Raw genomic sequence first — 18,113 nt, forward strand, 5'->3', positions numbered from 1 at the left:
CTTGCCACTTAATCTACTAAACCCCTCTTCTACTGCACTTTTTACCCCCATTAATGCACAAATAGGCTGACACCAGACATAAATTTCACTGCATTTCTTACTTCCAGTAACTATATGCATGTGACAATAAACTTCCTTGTATCCTTGTATCCTTGTCTGGACTGTATAGCCATAGACTATAGTTCTATGGACCCTTTCAAGGGAGTTCCATTATCAGCATCATAGTTGGCCCCACAAGACTTCCTTTTTAACATTCCATATGTTATCTTAATGTAGAGGAAGTAGATTGGGGCCCAAATAGAACGTTCAAGCATTGTTTTTGTTTTTATTGATGAAAGGGTCTATAACAGTCTATGGTATGAACCTAAGCCCTAGACTTTTCTCATCTTTATACGATCTCCAGCCGTGAGAATGCTGAATGTCATGTTGTAAACGGGTTAAAGGTCCAGTATGTAGGAAATAATGGAAAATAAACTGTAACCATTCCAAAAATGATCACCATATGTTGTCAGAGAGTAAGGAAACACAATGAATTGAAGTAATGGCCTATTTGACAACATTAGCCTACTCTAACCCGTAAAACCCCGTAAAACCCATGAAAAAAATGAATTACGGGGCGGAATCTCTTGGAATTTTCGTTTGTGTTGAACGATTAATTCTAGAATAGCGTATTAATAATGGGCTAACGTGTCCTCCTATTTGTGTTGCCAAATTAGCAAAGGCCAATAACTGTCAACAGCTGTCAGTTGTAGTCATGAACGCCTAAAAGAGGCAGGCAAATTTCCAAAATTAAAACAATAAACAAATTAAGTGGATATCGGAGGAGCTTCCTGAGATGGTGACGTCTTCGTCAAACGAAGAATATCAAGTCTGACGCAGAGCTGGCCATATTTCTCCACGACAGGTAGCCTAGGCTACTTCATCTGCATCGCTAACTTCAGCTAAATAAGTTACGTTGGTTAGAGAGGTATTTTTTGTTTTCACTGTTTCCGTAATGTGTAGCTGGGTCATGGTTGGAGAAACGTTAAAGCAGCTGCAGGTCAACTAACGTTAGCTAAGTCTTCATTACATCTGGCAACCCAGAAGAGGCTCGCGTCTGGTAGTCTTGAGAACGTTCACCAGTGTTTTGATTTTGGCCTACAGAACTTTCGGGAACAATCCTACAAATCGCTAGCCTAGAAATCTAGGCGCACCCCAGGGCTAGTCTAGCAACTCTCCGTTGGCTTGTGAGCTCCAGAAATCGAAACTTAATCAGGGCATTGAAATCGTGTATAGAGTCGTTTGGTGGGCTTAACATAATGATTGATGGCAGAGTTGCAACGGTTTGGCTTGAATTCCCTGCTACTTGAAAACAAATATCCTATTGCGTCCTATTGTGCAGAGGGAATGTGAAAGACAACTGATTATCCCGCCCCTCGGACTGAGCACTGCGAACGGTGAGTGCCCAGACCCTACATTTTAATGTGGGCCTGGCTCGCCAGCTAACAAATCGCACCTTTAAGTAGAATTTAAATAAATGTAGTTATTCTGACCCCATTCAGAAGGTGGCGGTAATGCACCATAAGTAGTTTGCCAACCGCCAAAGGAGAAGAAGAAGAGGAAAATAAGCAGAAGGAAACAACGAGTTCGAAATTTCACAGATGTTGGTCCAATATAGGCTAAATTTTGCCGTTGACACGTGTTTGGCGTGTTTATTAGACAAACGACACACAAGGTGGGACACTTCGCTTACGTGTCTAGAGCCTAGACCAGCGATAGCCTAATAATAGCCGGTTTCATATGAGCCTAAGTGACAAGGAGGCGTCTAGTTATGTAGGTAGGCCGACCTCCGTTGGGAACATGGATCTTGGACTACAGTTGAGCTCTGGTTGTAACGTTAACGATGCCGAAACACTGCAGGTTGACCTGCTGGTGAAAGAAGAAAATATCAAAGAGGAAGAATATGGCCGTATGATATCATGTCAAGATGAAGAAAAGCCCTTTGGAGAGTTTCACTGTAACGTTAAATCTGAAACAGACAATTCAGAGTATAACGTGACCTACTATGAAACACGACACACTGAAGTGAAGAAAGAGGAGGAGCAAGAGGTTGAGGTAAAGGCAGAATTGGATGAACAAGAGAACGATGATCAGCTGGAATGTAAGTCCTTTAAGATGCTCCTTTCAGACACGAATCCTATGTATTAAGCAATACATTTATTAATTTGTTCACACACTCAGAGCAGTGAGCTCACTATGAGCACACATACAGACAGTACACATACACACATTCTTCCTGTGGAGTATTCGTGTAACGGCATCTATTATATATATATATATATATATATATTTTTTTTTTTTTTTTTTTTTGTGTTCACCCAGAGCAGTGGGCAGCCCATAATCCGGCGCCCGGAGAGCAGTTAGGTGCAGGGGTTAGGTACCTTGCTCAAGGGCACCTCATCCGTGGATGTAGGAGAGCAGTTAGGTGCAGGGGTTAGGTACCTTTCTCAAGGGCACCTCATCCGTGGATGTAGGAGAGCAGTTCGGTGCAGGGGTTAGGTACCTTGCTCAAGGCCACCTCATATGTGGATGTGGGAGAGCACTGTTCAAAAGCCAGGGAGCCACTAGAGATGTGCTAAAGAGCGGCATGTGGCCCTTAAGCTGCAGGTTGCCTACCCCTGTAATAGTCAAAGTGTGGTAGGAGGGGAAAGTGGTGGATGAGGGAAGAGGGGGGAGTGGAGAAGAGGGGGAAGAGAGGGAGGGGGAGGTAGAGGAGGAGAGAGGGAGGGGGGGAGAAGAGATGGAGGAGAGAAGAGAGGGAGGAGGAGGGAAGAGAAGGAGATAGAGGAGAGAAGAAAGGGAGGAGGTAGAGGAGGGATGAGAAAGAGGAGAGAAGAGAGGGAGGAAATAGAGGAGAGGGAGGAGGAGGGAAGAGAGGGAGGTGAGCATTTAACAACTAAACAGGATTTGCTTTTCAGCGCAATTAAGTGTAAGGTATTGGGTGTCCTCCCTAGGCTCCAGTGAAACACTCCAGGCACCAGTGGAGATTGAAGTGAAGAAAGAAGAGGAGGAGCATCTTCTGGAAAGTGAGTATTAACAATTAATGAATGATGACCTTGTAATTCGTATAATTCAGTCGTATTGCCGGAACCAGAGCAACATCACATGTTGCTAAGACTTGCTGTGCTGTGGATGTTGCAAAAGCTTTTCCAGTATGAACCCTTTCAGCTGCATAAACAAACCGTTTCCGGTGGCACCAGAAAACAACATTGAGTTAATGGTAATTTACCAATTTAAAACAATTTAAAAACGAGTTTTGAAGTCAACACTAAAGTAGACACGGGCGGCGTCATGTTCATTTTAACATTTTTTTGTATGAATGAATAAATGACACGCCGTTTAGTTGTCAACGTGAGAGACTCTCTTCACTTCATTTATTGTAATTTCCACAATACCATATTATTAAGAGTCTGGACTAGCCTACTACTCTTAGCTTAGCTCCACCCACTTAGCTCTGCCTAATAATGAATCGTTCTGAAAGCAGGCAGGCATGCATGTTAGTAAACTGGAAAGAGCAAAAAATAGGAATGTAATGGTCACCTAAACATGGGTGTTACCCATGAGTAGAACTAAAAGACATGACCTATCTTTCCTTTCTTTTTTAAATGAAAAATGTACAGTTTTATACGTGTGATTTAATGCTGATATACCCTACCATGTAATACATGTATTGTGAATCTTGAATCTGCCTCTCATTCTAAGACAATATCGCAACTCTTTCAGGTGTATCAGAACACCCAGACTGCCTGCATCAGAAGATCCATGGACAGAATGATGAACTCAACCTGCAGCTGCAAGAAGGGCTGCACCAATGCACAGTCTGCAAGAAGAGTTTCACAGCCCTCACTGAACTCGAGAAACACCAGCAAATACACACTTGTAGCATTAAGCAAGACCAGAGCATTGGCAACAAGACTCATAAATGTGTCCATTGTGGAAAAGCATTTGCAATGGCAGCATATCTTCAATGCCATATGCTTACTCATACTGGAAAGGGGCTTCATAAATGTGCCCATTGCAGAGAGACACCTAGAACATCCTCAGAAAGAAATAAGCCTCATACGTGTGAATATTGTGGTAAAAGTTTTGAACGAATTTCAGTTCTTAAAACCCATATGATAGTCCACACTGGAGAAAAGCCTCATAAATGTGTCCAGTGTGGAAAAACTTTTTCGCAAATTCAAAATCTTAAATGCCATATGTTGGCACACACTGGAGAGAAGCCCTATAAATGTGCCCAGTGTGGAAAAGCATCCAGATCGTCCTCAGATCTTAAAAAACACATGTTAGTACACACTGGAGAGAAGCCTCATATATGTCCCCAGTGTGGAAGAGGATTTCAACAAGTTGCACATCTCAGATCCCATATGCTAATACACACTGGAGAGAAGCCTCATAAATGTGGCCAATGTGGAGAAGCATTCAGATACCCCTTGAAACTTAATCAGCACATCAGGGCTCGGCATTAACTTTACAGGCTCTCTTAAGAAAGAGATTTGCTCTCGGGGTCCCCCTCTGGTTGAGAAGTGCACTAATACAAAAAGTAGGAACATCATTTTGAACAAAGTAGGAACACAACTCCAATATGGCATAGAGGGAATGCAACGACAGCAGAAACAGATCTCAGAATTAAAGTAGCAGCAACTGGAATCCATGCATTTCCACGGAATTATTTTTGGAATCTGATCCTTTATCATACCTGTTCATTCGTACGCGTCGCTCGACTTAATCGTGACTAAATTCAAGATGGTAAAATTCCTTAAGGTACTGTCTGTATAAATCATCTTGTAAATAAACTACCTGTGCTTTTTCAAAGTTCTCAATGTCTCGTTTTAAATGTCAAGGCCCTCGGAAGTCTACCAACGAAGTATGTAGCTACTTTGAGCCTCATCAATGGTGTAAAACAGTGATTTATTTGCATGGCTAGGCCGATGCCCGAGGCACCCCCATCGAAAAACTGATGGTAGCATCGACCAACTAGCGCCAGATTTCTGAGTGCAGGGGACAAGCTAAGATGAGCTATGAGACATACGTTCACACTCGGTATCATATTTCAACACACTTTAGGTCAATATCACACCAGAAACATTGTTTTTGTTTTTCTTGTTGAAAGGGTCTGGGTTCATTGAATTCAACAGAATTTTAGAACCTTAAATTGTTACGGAACGGAATCTTATGTTAGAATGTTCAAAAAACCACACCAAATGTACACAACATTGGCTTCTCATGCAAACAGGTCTGGCAACTAGTTGTTAGTCTGTCTGTAGGAGGGCTCTTGAGAGGGCTGTGTTGTACTGTCTGTACTGTCTTACTGTGTTCTGTCTCTCTGGACTGTATAGCCATAGACTATAGTTCTATAACAGTCTATATGGTATGAGCATTCATCTTTATAATATCTTCACTGAGAATGCTGAATGTCATGTTGAGGACAACGGGTTAAAGGGGTGGTTCAGGATTTTAACGCCAGACTATCGATGTAAATGTCTGTATTGACAGTGTTATTTCTAACGTTATTCTATCCTTGCATTTCAACGATCGCATTACATTTTGAGGGACTAGTTTCTTAGCAGCGCGAATTATACTTGCTCGGTTAGTAGTACTGCGCCGAAAAGTAAACAGTAAAGCGCTTGACTCCAATGGGGATACCTAGTAGTAGCCTTGGTAATATCAGTCCGCCGCTGAGTTGCAAAATGACTACTAACAACTTTAGGGACCAAAGTATAACTATTGCAACGCGATGCAAGGGTAGTTGTATTTCTTACACTATTCTATCAACACAGACATTTACATCGATTGTCTGGAATTTGCCTCAGGTGTACTTTGGAGTGGGTAAGACTGTCTTTAGTGGCAGGCTAGCACATACCGTTGACTTGCGCTAGCCTAGCACCTCACGAACTCTGCAATTAGAAGGACTGGATGAAACGTGCTGAAAACGGTCTCCACTGATAAATATCACACTTGCTTACTTGGAAATAAGGTCTTATGTCCAAAATCCTGAACCACCCCTTTAAGTAGAATGTAAATACATGTAGTTATTCTGACCCCATTCAGAAGGTGGCGGTAATGCACCATAAGTAGTTTGCCAACCACCAAAGGAGGAGAAGAAGAGGAAAATAAACAGAAGAAAACATCGATTTTTTTTTTTTCAGATGTTGGTCCGTTTGGCGTGTTTATTGGACAAACGCCACGCTGTATGAGCTTGAGGTAGGCTAGGCTTGCGTGTCTACAGCCTAGACCAGCGATAGCCTAATAGCCGGTTTCATATGAGCCGGGTAGTGTGTGTAGGCTAGTTAATGTAGGCTAATTACATGTTGATTCATAGCCAGTCCTTTTCCGAAAGGAAGGAAAATTATTTTGAGAATCATTCGATGTGTTTTTCTTTGTGTTGTTCTGTGGGCTAGAGAACTTTGGATGTGGTTTCCTTTTGCCGATCTCCGTTGGGAACATGGATCTTGGACTACAGTTGAGCTCTGGTTGTAACGTTAACGATGCCGAAACACTGCAGGTTGACCTGCTGGTGAAAGAAGAAAACCTCAAAGAGGAAGAATATGGCCGTATGATATCATGTCAAGATGAAGAAGAAAAGCCCTTTGGAGAGTTTCACTGTAACGTTAAATCTGAAACAGACAATTCAGAGTATAACGTGACCTACTATGAAACACGACACACTGAAGTGAAGGAGGAGGAGGAGCAAGAGGTTGAGTTAAAGGCAGAATTGGATGAACAAGAGAACGATGATCAGCTGGAATGTAAGTCCTTTCAGACACGAATCCTATGTATTAAGCAATACGTTTATTAATTTGTTCACACACTCAGAGCAGTGAGCTCACTATGAGCACACATACACACCCGGAGCAGTGGGCAGCCCGTAATTCGGCGCCCGGAGAGCAGTTTGGTGCAGATATAGAGATCTATAGAGTTACCACAGTGCCACCTGTGGTTGTATATAGAGTAGCCTGTGATAACTCTATACAAAACATATTGATCTCAATGGTGCATTTTCCCCATGTTCAGGGTGGAAAGTAAAAAAGACAGATTTGCATAAGACAAGTCAAATTGGTGTTTTTTAAAAAGAAGGGATCATGGAGAATAAAGAAAAAAATTAAAACATCTTTGTATATTCCCACAAGGTGTTTGGGTGCTCAGAAAATGAGAACCAAAAGGATTTTTCAGACTTGTGAGGTCTGCTGTTCAGACTCTGAATGAATTTATTTTCTGTTCATTGCTTTTTGTGAGAGTGTTTCTACTTATCTCAGTAAGGAAAATAAACCAAGAGCCTATATTGAGTACAAATATGTCTTCTGAAGGCCTAAACAGAGCCCAGCCAAAAACTCCAATAAAATCTCCAATGACCATGCAGGATCATCTAGGCCAAACATGACGATTTTGCTACATACTATTCCTATTTATGTACCAGCATGCAAAATTTGAGCCTCCTACATGATTTAGTTATTGCGGTATATAGCGGTGCTGTTGATCGTAGGAAGCCCCCAAAAGAGAAAATTTTGAAAAAATGACTCCTTAAATGGTGACTGCTGGTGGATTTTGTGAAAGAAATGGACAGATTGGGTTACAAATTATGACATAACCATCAACACAAGCATTTACAAAGCATGATTATTGCAGTACTTGAACAGGATTATTAATGTTTTTTTTTTTTTTTTTTTTTTTTTTTCATGTACATTATTAGTAATTAGCCACTGTACAAACTATTACTATTTAGAATATACAGTGCTGTGCAGAAGTTAAGACATTTATTTATATAATAACATTTATTTATTTACGATACATGATGCATTAAAAAATAATTGATGTCCTATTTTTTTTTTAATTAAGGCATTAAGACAAAAGGCAAAATATGTTTTTTATTCTTCCCTTTAGTCAATTTCAGCATGGGTGTCTTAACTTTTGCACAGCACTGTATAAACTATATAGACTTCTCTTTCATGACATAACACTGTATTGGTGCTGTGCAGGTTGAATTGAGTGCCTGTCACTTTAATGCCGTGACGCCCGTGACGCTGGCTGGATTCTCATGGTTTTAAGCTAACTTAATAGCGTTGTTGTGCATGGTGCATAAGAAGCCTAGGTATGTTAGCAACACAGGGCTTGAAAGCATTGCCTGTATCACAAACAAAAACGAAACAATGCGTGGAATTTATCTGGGAATAGGCTACCGAAGGTAGGGGCGAGCTATCTCGCTGGCGTGTTTAATTTGGTTCCTTGGTTAACATAATGTAGGCTACAAAACATAATGTTTTTTTGCACAAAATTGCGTCTATTAATAAACTTAAACATAAACACAAACAAGTGTGATCTCCTGTGGAATCTCTGACTGCGCCTTCAACGTTAGCCTACTATTATTTGTTGACATGAAACCTAAACGAACGGCAGCCTGAAGTTCACTTGCGTCTATTTTTTTTTTTTTTAATTAGGCAACTTTTTTTGCAGTGGCCCTTAAATTCCAGGAGTGGCGCTGCGCCGCTGATGAATACATTGTTGGGGAAACACTGGCTATGGGCTTGTGGACTTTGACAAAAAAAGAGGCCGAACAAAATCGACACCCCCCTCCCCCTGTAAAACTGGCTGTATCTTGAAAAGTATTGATCTTACATAAAAGTAATTTTACAGTGTGTCTCCTGGGTAACATAGGTACACCTGGTAATTTTTTGAGGTGGGCCGTGGTTGAATTGACGTGGAATGACCCATTTGCTTTTCAGCGCAATTAAGTGTAAGGTATTGGGTGTCCTCCTTAGGCTCCAGTGAAACATTCCAGGCACCAGTGGAGATTGAAGTGAAGAAAGAAGAGGAGGAGCATCTTCTGGAAAGTGAGTATTAACAATTAATGAATGATGACCTTATAATTCACAGTCGTATAGACCTCTGAAGTTCGCTTACAAAAAGGATCCAAAGCTGCCACCTTTGCCCATATAAGGAGATCGGGGTGTTAATTGACGCTAACTACCTATGGCAAGTTGCATTGGAAGTTAGCTCTGGGTTAGCAAAGATTAAAGTGTGCCGTCTTCACGTACCGAAGATAACAGTATCCACTTGAATGCAGAAGACAAAACTGTGTGGCGCAAAACGTCTGAATTTCCGATTTATTTGTCCCCACGAAAGTTTAACACTTCCGATAATTAAAAATTCCCATATTAATTTCATTGCGGGTATTGCGGATCGTTTATTCAAGTCCCGCAACTCTAGCCATCATAATGCAATAAATTCCTGCACACATTTTACAGCGCTGTCTGATAACGTTAATCTAATAATGTAGCGGTGTAAATGCAGGACTATTCACTGGACGGACCAACTTCTGACTTCAATTGAACGTAGCCCCATGCAGAGACACACACGCAGGACCACTTTGTGCCTCCCTCTCTCTCTCTCAGGATTTGTCACTGCTGAAGTCAAATTATGCTAGGTGCTTCTACATCAAATCTAACTGAGGAAAGGAAAACAAAAGTTTAAGATCAGGAACCCCCAAATTGTATTAATCCCCCCTAAAAGTGTATTAATCTCCCCTATATGAAGCACTGAATTTTTTAAACATTTAAGCTCTGTGAATTATCATTTTGCATGTTTTTTTCTGTTGGATGATATTTAAAATTCAATTTAAACATGTAACAACTGAAATGTATATTAAAGGACAATTCCGGCGCAAAATGTACCTAGGGGTTAATAACATGTGTACTGAGTTTGTCCGTTCTCTGGGATATGTTTTCATGCTAATCGAACGTGACCAGTTTTACCACAAACCGCTAATAAGCGTTTAACGCTACTCTTCGGGGCACATGCAAAGTAAAAAGAAATCGCTATTTCTATACCACTAACAAGGCTTAAAATAGCACCACACTTCCACAGTAGCTTAATGTGGGGGGCCCTACATGTAAACCGAAGCATTGAGAACTTTGTAAGTGTACAGACAGTTTATTAAAAAGATAGTTTATAAACAGTACCGTTCACGTATACAAGCGGGCGCCATCTTGGGAGAACAGTCACGTGACAGTTCAGCTCGTGTTGCTCCAGTTCAACGTTGTGCAACGTGAGCTGAATTGTCACATGACTGTTTTCCCAAGATGGCGCCAGCCTGTATACGTGAATGGTAGCAGCTCACTGCTCCGGGTTAGCGTGTGCTTCACCTCGCTGTGTGTTCACTGTGTGCTCTGTGTGTTCACTGTGTGCTCTGTGTGTTTACTAATTCACGGATGGGGATAAATGCAGAGACCAAATTCCTTGTATACGCCAGATGCCCCTGCCGAGGCTGAGGATGACACCGAGGGTGATTTGCTTGCTGAGGATGAAACGCCTCCAAGAACAAGGCAGAAGAAGGAAAGTAAGAAGAAGTTAGTCAACAAAGAGAGAAGAATGAAAGGAAAATCCTACACTGGTAAGCACAGGAATGAAGAGCTGTTAAAGGAGCCACGTTTGATTGGACCAAGATGTACGTCAGTGGCTTGCGAGAAGTCGTCTAAACATCACTGCAGCGAAATCACAGAGGCGGACAGGGATAAGATTTTTAAGAACTTTTGGGAAAACATGACCTGGGAAGAGAAAAGGATGTATGTGTGCAGTTTAGTCGATGTTGTGGCCGTGCAGCGGAGAACAGGGTCTGATACTTCACGGAGGTCATCAACTCTTGTTTTCTTTTTAAAAGTTAGAGAAGGGCAGAGAATGAGGGTATGCAAGAGCTTGTTTTTGTCAACAATAGGAATAGGGGAATGGTCAGCCCTTAACTGGGTGAAGGAAACACAGAGAGCTTGTTTTTGTCAACAATAGGAATAGAGGAATGGTCAGCCCTTAACTGGGTGAAGGAAACACAGAGAGTAGTAAACACTAATTAATTACCATATGTCTTTACATATATATACGGGCTGATGAAAGTAGACAGCTAAGAGAGACATACTGACCAGGCTACCGAAGTTGTGTGGAAGATCTGCTCCAAGAAAATCGTTGTGAAAGACGGACAATCAATTTGAACACTTGCGTGTGCACCAACCAGCGGAATATTACACATTGCCAGCCTTCGCTGGGCCTAGCAAAAAAAGCTACTTAAGACTACTATCGTGGTCACTCATTTAAAATCTTCAGTAGTAGGCCTACGCTATGGAGCATCCCACGTTATCAGGCTACCGTCTATGCTGACTATGAGGGCGGCGGGAAGTGAAAGTAAAGGGCTGCGATCGCGCAATCCAGGCTATAGGAGGGCAAAGTAAAAAAGAACTTACAAATAATGAATCCCGATTACCACTCCGCTGCTGTCTGGGACTTTTGCTAAATGCATGAAATTCAAGCCTTACAGTGAAAGACGGATAGGCTACCTTCTGATCCTGTAATTAACGAAAGAAATGGTTTAGGCCTATTTTAACAAAGAGTAAGGACTAACCACTCATCGAGTGGTTAGTGGAGTTCGTTGACTATTAAAGGGACACCAGGCAACGTTTTCGTGTTAATTAATCATCTTTGTAAGTCGGTATATGGTTAAATGACTCATTACGGGGCGAATGAAGGCTCTCTCGCCCACCCCTACTGCCTGTAGGAAGAATATCCCACTTGCAAGTTCGGTGTATCCTACCTGCCGACCTTCCGTCTCACAAAGTCTCAGACATCGCGAAAAGCAGGATCAGTTTACATCCTGCATCCCCAGCACAGAGGCAGGCTAACGAAACGCTAGCGATTGTTGCAAACGTGTGTATAATGGCAGAGCCGGTCAATGGGATTTTACAAAATGCCAAATAAAACACGACAGAAACTGTATTTCGCTACGCTACTTGTTTTGAACGTTAAGGGTTGTTTTAGGACATGTTTGAGTAGCCTACTACAGTATGCCCATTGCCAGCCACCCTGAGAAGTCAAAGGCGATTCAAAACGAGTCAGAAAAGTCGAGACAGGACCAATCGTCAAAATTTCGGTGTCCACCACTCTAGTTCATCCAAAACAAACCAGAAAAGGGTCTTAAAGTGCTAAAAAACGGAATTTTCCTTTAACAATTCCATTTTGCATTTCAATATTGTCATTTACATTTAAATATCTGTCTAATGGTAAATGCATGCTGTCTTTGTATTTTCTGTGTCATGCCAGGATAATAAATGTCTCTTCAATCTGTCTCGTTCGTTCGTTCTCACGCCAAGACCCCCCACCTGTTTCACTTCGGTCTGTCGTCAGTCACTCGTTCTTGGCTAGAAGCAGAGTGATTATGGCTCTGTAGCCTAGGCAAAATGGGGACTTGAAACCTTTTCATCAATATAATCTTCCTGCCAAGCCTTTAAACATGTTTGTCAGCATAGCCTACTGGATCTTTGTTCCTTTATGAATGAACACATTTTTAAAAAAGAAATTAGCTGATCTAGTCGTAGTCTACTCTATTTACCTTCAATATGTCAATTTAATGTCAAGGTGAATGAACACATTAGCTACTGCTGTTTTGTCTAAAAGTACACATAATCATGAAGTTGCAGCTATATATTTGCCGCTACAATAACAGTGTTGTTGACCGTTTGCACAAACGAGGAGCTGAGAACCTGCATTCCATGATTCACCACTGAACTACGTTGTAGGCTACCGGAAATGCGACTGAACGAACGAACGAACAAATCATCTTGGTGAACTGAACGACGCGAACTGTGTCATGAGAACGAACAACAAAATCCACCTCTAATTCACTAACGGCCTCTACACACAGTTGCGTGCGTTGCAATGCTGGACGCATCCCATTCACTTTACATGGGCTCACGTCATCCGTTGCCAAACAGAGTTGTGGGTCCGTTGCGTCGCGTTACTCCCGTCGCTCGCATTGAGAAGTTCAGCTGTTGCTTCACCGACGGATGGCACCGGCCAATCAAGCCAATCGACGGATGGCACCAGCCAATCAAATTACGGTTATACCTTAAGTCATTTGCATAGCTACCGTCGGGAACGCAACTGTGTGTAGGAGCCGTTACAGCAGAAAAAGTATAAAAGTATATAATATAAAAAAAAGTCAAAGTCAAGTCAAAGTCTGCTTTATTGTCAATTTCTTCACATGTCAAGGCATACAAAGAGATCGAAATTACGTTTCCCACTATCCCACAGTGGAGACAAGACATATTTTACCAATAAGGTCCACAGACAAACCTAACATTCAAGTAAACAATATAAAAAGTAAATAAGAAGGCACATACAATGAAGAAAACACAACTAAGCAATAAGGAAAGTAGAAGATAACAAATATACTAAAATACAAATTATACTAAATAACACTAAATCTAAATCAAGTCTAAAACAGTATCCACATAGCGGGTGATTAAGCATGAGGCGCTTGCAATGACTGAGGCAAGGACTGAGCCTGTGATTCTCTGTGCATAGTAAGTGCATGCCAAATCAGCAGCATGTCTGTTAACACCAAAGAGCCGTGCTTGTTTGTGTAGCAATCAGAGGACACACTCAACTGTAGTAACTACATTCTGTTCCGCTGTCCCATCCTTTCAGGAAGCTCACCCATGTACTTCGTGCAAACAGGTGTCCCCTCATGTTCCCCCACCACCCGCAACAAACTTCTCCTATCCCAGGGCAGTGCACACTCTAGAGCAGTGTTTCTCAAAACTTTTTCAGAGCAAGGCCCACTTAACCAATAAAAAAGAAACTCAACGCACGGACCACCTACCCTGCTTCATCAGTATATTAGCCTACACAATAGCCCTACTCACTGAACCACCTTGCTTATTGTCTTTGCACTTTGCTTATTGTGTCAGAGGATTCATATGATTTAAACTGGCATGTCTTACATAGACAGTGTTGACAGTGTTGCAGAACTGTTTGGATTTACATACAAGTTATTATATTGCAAACAATTCATCTATATCAGTGGTCCCCAAACTACGGCCTGCGGGCCGGATACGGCCTGCCACCTCATTTTGGGTAGCCCCCCAAAACATATCCGTGGTATATAGCATCTGGCCCGCATGGGACTACGACATCGTCAAACTATAACCTCCGTAATTTCCCCCATTCATTCTCTATGGCGAGTCTTAACAGTACACATGTAATACTCTTTTTGTCCACTGGTGATTGTTTTGGCGCTGTTTCGCGTTTGCCATCGAAAACGGAATGAAATGTAGGCCTACCTGCAAACAAGGTAAGAGGCCTATGCTGACTGCATCAGTGCTCAGTATTCTAAAAGTTTATCAATTAATTGTTAATAACTAACTTCTATTCAAGTCATATTTCTGGGACTTTCTGGGATAATTATTTCTATTTTTTATTCACTCGTTCAAATGTTCATACAAATTCACAATTCACAAAGTTCTCATCAGGTGAGTGAAAGTGGTCATTTCAGATGTTTTTGCCAGCACTTCATAAAACTCTCATAGTTTGAGAACAATTTATTTGTAGGATATTGCTTGTTCACAACTTGAGCTGTGTATGCAAAGACACAGATTTCAGAGTTCACACATTTTGAATAAAATACACTTTTGGGACTCCCTGCTAATACTTTTGGAATGCTATTTTATTACTAGTATTATTTCATTTGAGCTACATTTTACACTGATATGGCATGATTGCAATATAAACATAGCTAACAATAGTATTAAATTGCAGTAGCGATTAAATGTAATGAAGTATTCAACTAAGGTAGACTGCTGTTGTTCACAGCACTGAGGTATTTATGGTTACTAATATACTCCGAGTCTCTGGCCCTCTCTTAGAGCCAGGCATAGTGAGCTGGCCCTCGGAAGAAAAAGTTTGGGGACCACTGATCTATATTATATTTTACCACGTCTGCTCGCGGACCACTTGGGATAGCTTGCGGACCACCAGTGGTGCCCGGACCACACTTTGAGAAACACTGGTCTAGAGTTTCACCCACCACTAGATGGGAAAAATGAATTTACAAAAAAATGCTAATTGTTTTAAATTGTTGTGGAAAAAATAATTGAGCACGTTAAACTGAAATAGTTGACTACAATACATGTGATTTACTGTATTATAAATGTATTATATGTATGTACTATTTGTATTGACTATTAAAAATATCTGTGTTGCATTAAACCCAGCCTGTTTTTGTATACCTCTCTGATAGGTGGCACTATTGAAATTGCTAGAAGTAGTAACGTATACTTTCTAAAGAATAATGTTTTGTGTAAATGTGGCTTGGATGTAGCCTGACGAGCCAGAGCCACATTAAAATGTAGGGTCTGGGCACTCAGTCCTGCTCAGTCCGAGGGGCGGAATAATCGGTTGTCTTTCAAATTCCCTCTGCACGCAATAGGACAACGCTGAGTCCCATGCGTTTTCCCACCAGCGGAGCTAGTTGGCTAGTTCAAACTTTTGCCAACTTAAAAAAAGCTTAACCCGTGTCACGCTGTTCGCCAACAGCCACATCCATCTTTGTTTTCAAGTAGCAGGGAAGTCAAGCCAAACCATTGCAATCTCAATCATTATGTTAAGCCCGCCTAACGACTCTATACATGATTTGATTGGCCTGATAGAAGTTTAATTTTTCGAGCTTTGTCTGTAATTTGTCTCTATTTCTCGACAAATTACATATTTATAGGACCGTAACGATATGCGATTCGAAACCGAAATCGCGACACTCATATCCACAAACTATACGCGTAGCCACGGGTGAGGTTAGGCCCGTCTACTTGTCACTAGTCACACGTTACCTAGTTATTAATTCACAGGACACTCAATACTTTTAATAACACAGTTATGAATAAATATGTAGGTGAGTCAGCTTCAGCAGAGCCAGCTAAAGGTGATTCAGCTAAAGGCTGTTTTGCACCACATTAGTTAGTTCTTGGGGCCCACTTGTTCACTTTTGTCAGTGGATTGAACATGTAGCACCCATGAGTACAACTAAGACATGAGGTATCTTTCCTTTCATTTTTAAATGAAAAATGTACAGTTTTAAACGTGTGATTTAATGCTGATATACCCCGCCATGTCAAACTGTAATAAATGTATTGTGAATCTTGAATCTGCCTCTCCTTCTCATTCATGCCTCTCAAGTCCATATCGTAACTCTTTCAGGTGTATCAGAGAACCCACATGTAACGCAACAGAAGATCCATGGACAGAATGATGAACTCAACCTGCAGCTGCAAGAAGGGCTGCACCACTGCACAGTCTGCAAGAAGAGTTTCACAGCAATCACTGAACTGGAGAAACACCAGCAAATACTCACTTGTAGCATTAAGCAAGACCAGAGCATTGGCAACAAGACTCATAAATGTGTCCATTGTGGAAAAGCATTCGCAATGGCAGCATATCTTCAATGCCATATACTTACTCATACTGGAAAGGAGCTTCATGGCAGAGAGACACCTAGAACATCCTCAGACAGGAATAAGCCTCATACGTGTGAATATTGTGGTAAAAGATTTGAACGAATTTCAGTTCTTAAAACCCATATGATAGTCCACACTGGAGAAAAGCCTCATAAATGTGTCCAGTGTGGAAAAGCTTTTTCGCAAATTCAAAATCTTAAATGCCATATGTTGGCACACACTGGAGAGAAGCCCTATAAATGTGCCCAGTGTGGAAAAGCATCCAGATCGTCCTCAGATCTTAAAAAACACATGTTAGTACACACTGGAGAGAAGCCTCATAAATGTCCCCAGTGTGGAAGAGGATTTCAACAAGTTGCAAATCTCAGATCCCATATGTTAATCCACACTGGAGAGAAGCCTCATAAATGTAGCCAATGTGGAGAAGCATTCAGATACCCCTTGAAACTTAACCAGCACATCAGGGCTCGGCATTAAGGGAAAATTCCGGTTTTTAGCACTTTAAGGCCCTTTTCTGGTTTGTTTTGGATGAACTAGAGTGGTGGACACCGAAATTTTGACGTTTGGTCCTGTCTCAACTTTTCTGACTCGTTTTGAATCGCCTTTGACTTCTCAGGGTGGCTGGCAATAGGCATACTGTAGTAGGCTACTCAAACATGTCCTAAAACAACCCTTAACGTTCGTTTTCAAAACTGCAACTCACCGAGTGGTTAGTGGTGTTCGTTGATGTTCCAAAACAAGTAGCGTAGCAAAATACAGTTTCTGTCGTGTTTTATTTGGCATTTTGTAAAATCCCATTGATTTCTGTTGGAAGACTCATTGCACGTTGATGGCTGCGCCACCGTCTATGCTTCAGGTTCAAATATTGAGCGCGGTTGTGAATAGTTCCACAATAGCAAATAAGACGGCTGGAAATCATACATTGCGCCGATATATTTGCTTTTAATAATCAACGAACACCACTAACCACTCGGTGAGTTGACCAATCGTCAAAATTTTGGTGTCCACCACTCTAGTTCATCCAAAACAAACCAGAAAAGGGCCTTAAAGTGCTAAAAACCGGAATTTTCCTTTAACTTTACAGGCTCTCTCAAGAAAGATTTGCTCTCGGGGTCCGAGGGGTCAGAATTCATGTTGCATAGCAGCTCTTTGCGCTTCGATTTGGGGGTGGGGGGTCGCCTACAGAGGGCCGCTCAGACAATGGCAGAAGGGCTGTGCGTCATGTTATGAGGTTATGTGCCATCAAAATGATTTTGGAAACGTTATGTTGAGGTAAAATACATCGCTACCTTGAGCAACCTGGAATGGCTCAAAAGGCCTTGGATTCTGTGGAATGGCTCAAGAAGGCCTTTGATTCTGTGGTTAAATGGAACAGAGTTTTACCTCACAACACGGAGCTGGTTTGTGTGACTATGTTTTCAAGCACACCGTATTCCGATTAAGGTCCACATTCTGGTTATGGCAAAGTTTTAATGTTAGTAATCATCCAGAGCCTAGGTTGGGTGCGTGTGCAGCATGGGGTCAAAAAAATGGCGTTTGTCTGCCTGATCCTGCGTGTATACTGTACATGCAAAAAAGTAGTAAAAGTAAGCATTTTTTTTACATTTCCTTGATGTTTCAGTCAATTCACACACACAATGAATACATTTCAGAATAAATTTGCTTCCCTTCATGGATGGAGTTGTTTTCATTGTGTCACTAAGATAAAAAAAAATACATACATATATAAAACACACACACACACACTCTTTAGCTTTACAGATAAAAGTTGTCCCCTATGAACAAACAAATATGTGAGAAGTACAGCAC

General features: G+C 41.4%; 1 protein-coding gene across 5 annotated transcripts; it reads left to right on the forward strand.

Annotated features, from left to right (window-relative positions):
• Positions 1–1,483: 1,483 nt before the first annotated feature.
• On the forward strand, positions 1,484–16,902 carry LOC125297353 (zinc finger protein 100-like). Of its 5 annotated transcripts, none has more exons than XM_048247682.1 (5): positions 1,484–1,839; positions 6,485–6,788; positions 8,796–8,867; positions 10,286–10,426; positions 16,048–16,902. In XM_048247682.1, the coding sequence occupies exons 1-5, from the start codon at positions 1,780–1,782 to the stop codon at positions 16,779–16,781; spliced, it is 1,311 nt and encodes a 436-aa protein (XP_048103639.1). In that variant the 5' UTR covers positions 1,484–1,779; the 3' UTR covers positions 16,782–16,902. The 5 variants fall into 5 exon arrangements, with proteins under 5 accessions (XP_048103639.1, XP_048103643.1, XP_048103644.1 ...); XM_048247683.1 differs by lacking the exon at positions 1,484–1,839 and adding an exon at positions 6,020–6,243 and having other exon boundaries at positions 6,441–6,788; XM_048247686.1 differs by lacking the exon at positions 10,286–10,426 and having other exon boundaries at positions 1,485–1,839.
• The last annotated feature ends 1,211 nt before the right edge of the window (positions 16,903–18,113 follow it).

Source organism: Alosa alosa, chromosome 7 (genome assembly GCF_017589495.1).
Source record: "Alosa alosa isolate M-15738 ecotype Scorff River chromosome 7, AALO_Geno_1.1, whole genome shotgun sequence".
NCBI classification, from domain to species: Eukaryota; Metazoa; Chordata; class Actinopteri; order Clupeiformes; family Clupeidae; genus Alosa; species Alosa alosa.